At 40.1% G+C, this 10,575-nt stretch overlaps 2 protein-coding genes across 2 annotated transcripts in view; one reads left to right on the top strand and one right to left on the bottom strand.

Annotated features, from left to right (window-relative positions):
- The window catches only part of TFB1M (transcription factor B1, mitochondrial), a 55,339-nt gene that overhangs the window by 24,370 nt on the left and 20,394 nt on the right, over positions 1–10,575 (top strand). Inside the window, exons 5-6 of the mRNA XM_018561435.1 lie at positions 118–269; positions 6,224–6,343. Of these exons, the coding sequence (XP_018416937.1) occupies positions 118–269; positions 6,224–6,343 (272 nt within the window). The remainder of the gene's footprint in view (positions 1–117; positions 270–6,223; positions 6,344–10,575) is intronic.
- On the bottom strand, positions 9,119–9,794 carry CLDN20 (claudin 20). Its single transcript, XM_018561434.1, has one exon. It carries the CDS (start codon positions 9,779–9,781, stop codon positions 9,119–9,121), a length of 663 nt encoding a protein of 220 aa, XP_018416936.1. The 5' UTR covers positions 9,782–9,794.

Genomic DNA, 10,575 nt, shown 5'->3' on the forward strand with positions numbered 1-10,575 from the left:
GAAGTGTGTTACTGGCAGGATCATTAAGGATATCTACAATATATTACATTTTTGAGTTTAGATATACTTAAAATCTAGAAACAAAAACAATAACTTTCACATTTTGTATACTTTCAGATCCACCAAATGTACATATTATTGGTAATCTCCCTTTTAATGTCTCAACACATTTGATTATCAAGTGGTTTGAAGCGATTTCAGAAAGAACTGGGCCATTTTTTTATGGCAGAACACAGTTGACATTGACTTTCCAGCATGAAGTTGCAGAGGTAACTCCATTTTATTATTGTATTGTGTATCAATATAAAGCATATCTAAAGCCAGAAGCAAAAAATTTAATGTTTTGCAGTTTTCAAGTCCTCAGATGTGTTGGCAGCATTAGTTTTCTTTTTATATTTGTTGATTTTAGAAGAATTCCAGTGTCCATGTAACTTCCTGTGGAGTGAACTGAAATCGCAAACCATGTTATCAGCTTTCTCTGCTATCTTGTGTAAACTGCAAAGCAAAGCAGCCCCTCATATAATGGAGATAAGGAGAAAGACAGGCATTTGTATTCCAAATCAGGAGAGAAGCGTAAGGTACAAAGCTGCTCCTACATAGATACAGTACAGTAAGTGAGAGTTGTCACCCGAAGACAGGAAGTGTGTTACTAGCAGGATCACCAGGTGAAAATAAAGGAGGAAAGAGCTTGAAAAATAGAAACTAAAGCAGCCACCACATCTAAGAACTGGTAAATCTGCTGTATATTAGATTTTTATTTTTGTGTTTTAGATACGCTTTAAGGTTCCCAGGTGTGGGAGCATAGGGATCTCTACCCTTCCTCCCACAATGCGTCTCTGGGTGATTGAGCAGTCAGTTTTCAGGCAGCAGTGCTGTCACAGATGGGAGTGGGCAAGACTCCTCTGTACTGTGCAAGTCCCAGTCATGATAATCATGGCTTCTTCTCAATTCCTTTGGAGAACAGCAATTGGGTAGTAAAGGGAAATAAGTATAAGCATCAGGGAAGATAGGGGTCACATTTATCAGAACCTGTTACTTTGACCCGCACTGGCAAAGCACTGTTTCTTTTTACGTCTTCATGCATGAAAGTGTCCTTTTCTGCCCACATCAAATAATTAGGTTTTTTTTTGTTTTTTGTTTCTGTTTTTGTATTTTTTTTCGTATGCGTTGTGTTGATCTATATAATTTTCAGAACGCATGAAAAATCGGATCAAATAGTTGCTATTTTATATGATTTCCACACACATCATGTGTAATCGGTACAATTCTTGCCATCAACTTGCTTTTGGACCATTTGTGGCTACACTTCTCAGCTGAGCTGTTATCCTTTAGACCAGGGGTCACTAAATGGCAAACTACGGTCTGGACACGGAAAGAGTCACCATTCTGTCTGGATAGCGATCATGCACCTGTGCTGGGTTATGGCTGACATTGAATGCAGTGGTTTTGGAGACTCTCTGAGGCCAGCACATTCACACGAGCCATAACCCAACGCAGATTCCCACTCTCCTCTACAGTCATTGATTGCTAGGACCACTAGCATCCAATGACTTCACATGTCCCTCCTCCTTAGGCTGGGTTCACACCTAGACGTATCGACTATGCGAGTTTTTACCGCGATTCGCGGTAAAAAAACGCGCGACAAACGAGCGTTTCCGAGGGCTACTTGGCTGTATCCCAATGGAAACGCGCAACAAAAACGCCCAAAAGAAGCTCCTGTACTTCTTTGGGCGTAGGGCGTTTTGTAGCGCGTTCATACGGCCTGTAATACGCCTAGGTGTGAACCATACCCTTAGGAAATAATGGGATTTCGGTGTTTGAGCGTTTTGCAGAGCGTTCGAACGCGCTACAAAACCAGGCCTTAGTGATTGGCTGCTAAGACCTCTGCAGTCCTAGCAACAAATGACGTCATATACGTGTCCTGCCCACAGCATCCCAGGAGGGCGAAATGTAACATCTTCCATCCATTCCTGCAGCCTGCTCCACCTCCCAACTCCTGCCTGGGGCCTGTTAAGGTAAGGTATGAGGGATCATTTAATGTAAAAGGCACTCTGATGGGGACAGCCAATGTTAGGGAGCACTCTGAAGGGGACAACTAATCATTGCCCCTTTACAATTGATGTCCCAATCAAGATGCCCCTAATTTGAGTACCTGCTTACATGTTACTAATGTGGTGGGGGGCTCTCTGATTGGGACAATTCGTTGTCCCCATCATAGTGCCCCCTTACATTTGATGCCTCCATTAGAGTACACCCTTACTAATGTAAGAGAGCATTATGATGGAGACAACCACTCTGATGGGGACAACCAATGTAATGGGGCACTCTGATGGGGGAAAACCAATGTAATGGGGGAAATTTGATAGGGACAACCAATGTAATGGGGCACTCTGATGGGGACAATCAATGTAATGGGGGAAATTTGATAGGGACAACCAATGTAATGGGGCACTCTGATGGGGACAACAAAAGTAATGGGGCACTCTGATGGGGACAACTAATGTAAGGGGGAGCTCTGATGGAACACACTAATGTAAGGGAAAAGTCTGAAGGGAACAACTAATCTAAGTGGCCACTCTGATTGGGGCAACTAATATAACGAGGACGTGAGATTCGAACCTCTGCTCAAAGAAAATGTTACCCACTGGACCTTAAGTGAGCTTTCATATTATGGAGACTGCAGCATATTTCAAGACACAGCCCAGTTACAGAGAGGCTGCTAAGTTTTAGAGAGACTGATCAGACTGCTGTGTTCCAAAAAGAGGCTGGGGGCCTGCCAGAGTTCTAAAGCTGGCCATACACTGTTAAAATTCTTTTTGAACGTTTGTTGAAAATTGTTCATCAAATCATTTGATCTTGCCATTATTGAGTCAACTAACTTTATTTAAAATCCTTCAAAGATTTTATCCAGACGTTAACCTAACTTACTGTAGATAGCTAGGAACAGAACAGCTAAAAGAGAATTATTAGGATTTTATATTTATTTAAAAAAAAAAAGGCAAATAATCACAATGGCACTACTCGCTACAAAATTAGCTACAGCTAGGGAGTTTTTTGTTGTTTTTGAGCAATCGAAACATGGAATTGAAGTACAGTTAACTGACGATGTTACTTGCAAATTATCTGACACATCAAGTCGGTTTATTCACTTTGATTTTAGGTTCAATAATGCAGGGAATCCTGTTTTTGTTTTTTTAATTCCGAAATCCAGTCCCATACAATCATTTGGTTTTCATACCTCCAAGTAGGGATGTCCCGATACCACTTTTTCAAGGCCAAGTACAAGTACTTCCCCTCATGTACTTGCCGATACCAATTACTGATACTTTTTCTTAAAGGGACAGGTGACATTAAAAAAAAAACAATACAGACTAATGATTTTAGGACAATTTCTTTATGATTATGAAGAACTTTAATTTAAGACTGTTTTAGAACAATAAAGCATCTTTATTTGCTTTCACACAGCTGTAGTGAAACTACAATTCCGATCATGCATCTGCCTCTGGGATCATTTAACCTATTCATATTGGCAAGGGAGAATCGTAACTCTAACTTATCCTAGTACACACTTCCAGTACACTGCAGTAATAGAGTTACATTTCTGCCCTGCTAACATGAATAGGTTAAATCATGATCCATAGCATACACTACATATACAGTTCACGCTTCCAGTAAACTGCAGCATAGATTTACAATTCTCCCCTGCTAGCATGAATAGGCTAAATCATGATCCATAGTACATAATATGTAGTTGTACTATGGATCATTTAACCTATTCATGTTAGCAGGGGAGAATTGTGAATCTATTGATATAGTGTACTGGAAGTGTGTGCTGTATATATGTACTACATATACAGTACACGCTTCCTGTATGCTGTATCAATAGATTTACAGCCAGCCCTGACCCAGCTTCCCTCACTTACAGTTTCACTGAGATCCCTTGTGCATCACGTCTCTGTGGGAGGCGCTCCAGTAGAGTCCTGATTTAGCTGCCCGGCAGACTGCCCAGAGGACCCCAACACGCACGGTACCTCTGGGCAGCATGAAGCTACAAAAAAAAAAATATATATTATAGCGCAGTATCAGCGCTATGTATCGTGGCATTTTCACAAGTTTTATTTGTTCAGGTTTTTGTAAATCAGCCCCAGTGTCTTTTAGTTTTTATCTCTAAACACCACACGAGGAGAATGTATTCATTTGAATTAGGTGTTAATTCTTTCATGCTTATACACCGCTTCCTTCCATTCTTCTCTGTTTGGTAGCTTTTTCACATAGTTGGACTGTTTTCTTTTTTTTTCAATTTTACCAGTAAATGTATTGTTTTTGGAATTTTCTTAGTGTAAAGATAATTAAATGTGCAGCCATGGGTATGAAAAAGCCATTGTCCCTTAACTTTAATCAACCTAAATAAAAGCATAATTACAATTTGCTATTTGATTACAATCAGGACTAGCGTGAGACAGCCAAGTCCATTATCACGTTAAACCAATTTTATTATTACAACCCAAATGTCACAATTATTACAACCCAACCCAAACAGAGATTTGTTGAGGCACATCAGGTTGCATTAAAAAAAAAAGAAAAACTTTGCGAAAGACAATCCTGCCAAAATCTCCCCCCAAAAAATGGAAAACATTTAGGGAATAGTAAGCCCTATTTGCTTCAGCTCAAGTCACTGTTCATGAAATACCAATAAGCACTAAGCGCTTTTGACCTGTAGTTATACATGTCGTTTAAAATTTTTTTTTTTTTAAATGGAAAAGTATCACCAGTGTTTTTTCCCCCCCTGTATCGCCTATCTTTCAGACATAGTGTTCGGTAGTTACTCCCTCAGACCTCCACTATTTACAGGACTCAGTAGTGACGTGAAGGTCAGAGGGAGGAACCAGTGAACAGTGCGGGTATCCACAAGTTCAACACTTCCATAAGTGTTGGCTTCCTTTTGGATTTCAGCCAAGGATTTCTTGCAAACAGAGGCATTCTGGTGGTAGAGGCAGTGGGATAGGAAAGTATGCACTTGCTCCTTTAACAGGTATGGTTATTTTGCTTTGTGATAAATCATGACAGGGTCACTTTAATGTCAAAAAGATGCAACCTCAGAAATAAGAGCAATACTTCTATACAAAATTTTCTGCAATGTCTGTTTATAGTTTAAATTTAAGTTTCAGTGCAAACAGTCCACTGCTCAAATTCCCAGGCCACACTATGCAATAATCACACCACAAGTGCCGGCAAAACAGCCACGCCTCCGCCTCTAACGTATGATTCTTCTTACAAACAAGACGTAGTTCCATGGACCTTCATAAGTTAAAGCTACTTTTATTGATTATAACGAATACATACTGTGAAACAAAGCTCCCATGTGTATAACACCACTCGCGTGTTTCACCAATCTGGCTTAATCCTAGAGGACATGATTAAGCCAGATTGGTGAAACGCGTGAGTGGTGTTATAAACATGGGTGCTTTGTTTTTCACAGTATGTATTTGTTATATAAGCTTTAGCTTATGAAGATCCATGGAGGTGCGGCTTGTTTATAAGAAGCATTACATTTTAAGCATGTTTTAAAACGGAAGGTGAAATGACCAAAAGAGGGTCAAATCAAAAGGCAGTGCAATGAGGATCGGAATGCCTGGTACGGTACAAATATTTAAATTTTATTCAATATTTTAAAATTGATGAGTCACAAAAGACACACACCTACTGGCCACCACCAGTACACCCTATTAAAATTGGTCAATCAGCCAAATCACTCATTCCAAAAAAACGTGCATACTGCGACAAGCTGATCAGCATATGTGTTTGACCGGTACTGCTCAAAAAAAACAGAAAGGCATCATTTAGATGAGCGACAGACTCCACCTCCCTCTGAAAAGCCATCCACAGGCATTCGGGAGGTAATACTATACGCCTTTTTTTCCATCCCAAGGGAAGTTTTTCATTGAACTACCATGCCACAACCATATGGTAAACAATTGGTGCGCATTTGCGGCTGGATCCCATTCTCCTACATTTTTTTTTTCTTTTTGCGCCACAAAGCCAAGTATCATGCCAAAGCATTGTATACAGCACTGTCTGTCCGCAGTGCTGACATTACAGCGGGCGACTGGGGAGTGGTCCAGCCACCTGATTTTACTACCCCTCTGCAGCCCGTCTAAACTAGGCCTTATATAACATTGCAGTCATTTTTAGGTTTCTCTGTTTTGTTTTTTCTCTTACACAGAGGATGAAAGCCTCAGTTGGCAGTAAACAGAGGAGTAGACTGTCTATCATGTCTCAGTATCTTTGTGATGTAAAGCACTGCTTTTCCATTCCTGGTCGTGCTTTTGTTCCTAAACCAGAGGTAAGAATATTTCAGATTTCCATATCTCAGTTGTAATAAGTCAAATTTGTATATATTCACCTGTCTTTGCTACAGTAGGATAATTGCTTGTCGTAACCAAATGTCTTTACATATGTGAATATTTTAGATTGCACTTCTTTTCTTCCATACACAATTTTGCTTATTAATACCCTGTCTCTTTAAAGCGGAACTTTAGTGTCCTATACAACTTTGCACCGTAGCAAAGCTTACCTTATTATGTTTCTAGTCTAGCTGTCTCTACCTCTCTGTTAAAGCTTTCTATTGCCTAATATGATTACTTAAAGGAGAACTATGAGGTGAGTGCTTTTCACTCACCTCATAGTTCTAGCTGACCTGTGACAATGAGACTGTCACAGGTCGGCTCAGTAGATCGGGAAGTGAGCGAACACATACCGGCGTTCGCTCACTTCTCGATCCTGTCACGGCTCTCTGCCGTGACAGGTGAGGGGCTGGAATCCCCCCTCCCCACTCCGATCCTCCAGCGATGACTGGCGGAACGGACGGGGGAGGGGCGGGTACAGCTGGCTCTGCCTCTAGATAGGCAGAGCCAGCTGTCACTCACACAGCTGGGCGGATCCAGACATAATTGTCGGGATTGGCTTCAGCTGCGGCGGCTCAGTATACCGCGAGCTGTAGCTCGCGATATGCTGCGGCATCTCAGTATACCGCGAGCGGTATACTGCGGCGTCTCAGTATACCGCGAGCTGTAGCTCGCGGTATATTGAGCTTAGGGTGACGGGAGGACGCTAGTTTGTGTCCTCCCGTTACCCTAAGGAACTGGGGAGAAGCACTAACCCCAATTTAATGAGGCAGGAGGAAGGGTAATTTTAATGTTTTTTTATTTTTTTATAATTGAGATATACCAATAGGTGTTACTTACGTGCAAACAAGAAAGTTGAATGTGTCTGAACAGAGTCTTAATATAGTGCAACTGCTCTAGAACACTAGCTTGATTCTCAGAACCTTTACTTGGCCATAACATTTACTAATTTACTTCCCTCTTTATCTATGCTTGTTATAAGGCTTGTTGGATGCTCTCATAGTAAGATTCCACATCCTTTGGATCTCTTAATGGCTGTTGTCCACTAATTCAGAGGAACTGCTTTTGGAGATATCAATTGTCCCTTTAATAAATTAATTATTTGTCAGTTAATGAGAAAGAAAGCAGGATTTTCGTACGTTGTAGTTTCTTGGAGTTCAATAAGAGACACCACAATGGGGGGCATTTATCAAAACTGGAGCAGACTAAATGTGGAGCAGCTGTGTATGGCAACCAATCAGCTTCTCTCTTTAATTTTCAAATCTTAACCATAGACAACGGCTCCAGATTCTGTCTGCCCCAGTTTTGATAAATTTCCCCCTCTGTGTTTACAATCTACTTCTAGTACTGCTTTTCTGCCAAACTGAAACATGCTGTTAGTGAGAAAGGGTTATACCTGGCGGATACCCAGTGTCCACATCCTCCCGTAGGCAGCAATATAACCCAATGGATTCTGAAAAAATTAATCCTGATTCTGTTAATAAACTGGATTTTATGGTATGTGTAAAAATCCTGGTTTAGCCCTGTGAATAAGAAGATAGTGGGAATGGTTGAGTAGTTTAGAAAAAGACAAACAATGCTGTGTGTTGTCAGCCAACAATAGGAAATGCAACAGGAAATGAATTCCTAGCAGATTGAAGGTAATGTTTCTGTACTTGCAATGTATTGAAAGGGATACAACTGTTTTCATTGCTCTGTCCTTGTTGGGGAAACTACTCCCACTTTTGTGGGCTGCAGGTATAGGAAGCAAGTCAAAATCATCCTAATAGAAATGCAGATATTATTAACCTGACATATTTTTAATCCTCCTCCCTCTAGACTAGAAAAAAAGATTTGTCTGGGGTTGAGCTTTAACTTCATTTCCCATAGAAGAACAACATATGTAACTTGACCAGGGATCCCCGGGTTGTATTTATGTGAAGATAGATATTAATCAAAAAACTGTAAAAATAACATGTAGACAATTCTCCCACCTATTCAGTTATCCAAATTTTTGAAACTATTAAGTCCTTATATATTTGCATACTTCTGACTGTTTTAATCTTAACTTAACATGAGCAATGCTGTGAGAACCACTCTCCCACATATTACAAATAATAAGGATGTAATAAGCTTGGAGAAGATAAAGCCAACTTTTATCCATTCATTACAAAACTAGATGTAGCAATATATATACAGCAAGAGCTTTTTGTGTAGTTACTTTTGTTCTAGCATTGGTGCAGACTGACCCGAAAATATTTTTTTTTTATACAGCCATACAAAACGGGTTCAGTTTTTGCTCCCCGCATTAAAAAAAAAATAAAGGAAGAATAGTAAATGTAAATAGTGTTAGTCTGAAACAACATACAATCTATACATGCATTTATTATGCAGACTTTAACCCCTTCATGACTGAGGCCCTTTTTTCCATTTTTGCACCCATGTTATATTCCACATTTTAGGCCTGAAAATGACGTAAAACCCCCCAACATTATATATTTTCTGAATGCCAAGACCCTATAGAATAAAATGGTGGTAGTTGAAAATTTTTATGTTGCGCAATATTAGCGCAAATATAAAATGTAAATAGAGCATGCCTATTATTTTGTCTGTGAAAAATTATTTGTCCATTTGCATTTTACAATAGCATTACAAAATCAGCATTATTGCCAGCACCAGCAAGGCAGAAAATATATCACATCAGTAAAAGCTCTGTGTTGTATGGCTTTTTTTATTTACACATAGTCCTGGAGGTTGTAGCCTGCGTTGTTGTTTTGTGACTGCTCAGCGGCCGGCTTGGGTTCTTTTGGGCGTGATTCCATTCTGTCCCTCTGCCTTCTAGAGCAGGACGCACAAAATACCGTACCTGCTAGAAAGTGCAACCCAGCAGAGATAAAGCCTACATATACTGCTCCTCCAGGTTCATGTTTTCCACTCTCTGGAATGGATGGATCCAGGAAACTGGAGATTATTTCTTTCATGTACCAACTCACCGAGATCATCCCAAAGGTTCCAGCAAGCAAAAAGCAGGTTCCACCAGCAAAGGCTATATTGTTTTTGGTGTGTCTGTCACCTCCTAGCTTGGTACATTTCATTCCGGCCATGGAGATGCAAATCCCCAAAGTGGACAATATACAGGATAAAACCATAGCAGTCCTCACAGTCTGGATGTAAAAGGGGAGGGAAAGAATAGAGTATTTCACAGTGCAGCTAAACATGCCAGTGCTGTACCATGTGCAGTCCATCCATAGACCCTGCATTTGAATGACGGCAGTAATAATGTTTCCCCCAGTATCTGTATTGACCTTCCAGTTTGGCAGCAAAGTAGCAGCAATGGCCGCGCACACACCCATGAGTGCAACCACAAAAGCCGAGATTTGTACCCCCACCGAGGCCATGGACGGCTGATCCCAGATCCTCTTCTGAACTGATGTCTGGTCTCTTCTGTCAAAAGTCCAAATGAGAAAGCTCAGTTCTGTTGCAAAATAAAAAAAAGATAGAAACCTGACATGATTATGAGGGGGTGACGAACACAGACAAATGAAGCAGGCAACAAAATAGGTAATATCGCGCCAGCTCAAAGCATAGCTCTTTCAATTAGTTTGAGCCGTTCAGGAGAGTGAAAGCCTCAGCTGACAAACACACATGCCACTTGAACATTTATTCTTTGGTAAATATAGATTTTTAGAAACTGCAGCCACAATACTCTTCATAAAATACATAAGCATTTACATATAGAAATAATTATTTAACACTTCACGCAAAAGTACCCCACTTTGTCACGACATTGATTACGTGATTAATAGCGGTCTGCGTTGATGCAGCAGGGACATATCTGTGACATACAAAACATCAAACTAAGAACAAGCGCCACGCTCTGTACAAAGCCTATTCAGATCCGTGGACAATACTGCTTCTTTCAGTAACGGATATAATGTCTAGAACTGCAGGTGTGATGGGTTATTAAATACATAGCCTACAGCTATTTAATAAATACATCAATTAATTTTAAAAAAAAGTATACATGAAAGCGAGAAGCAAACACATTTCACACTGCACATGCAAATCATTTTTATAAACCTCAAATTTTTATTATAGAAAATTAATATAAGAACAATACAAATAAAAAAAAAAAATTGCAGCATGAAACGGTATACATTACAAATGTGGACTGACTCTTGCTACAAATATT

This window comes from Nanorana parkeri, unplaced genomic scaffold, assembly GCF_000935625.1.
Source record: "Nanorana parkeri isolate BGI_ZX_2015 unplaced genomic scaffold, ASM93562v1 scaffold524, whole genome shotgun sequence".
In the NCBI taxonomy this organism is placed as follows: Eukaryota; Metazoa; Chordata; class Amphibia; order Anura; family Dicroglossidae; genus Nanorana; species Nanorana parkeri.

Coding starts and splice junctions, on each gene's coding strand:
- CLDN20 (XM_018561434.1), bottom strand. CDS start 9,781: ATGGCCTCGGTGGGGGTACAAATCTCGGCTTTTGTGGTTGCACTCATG.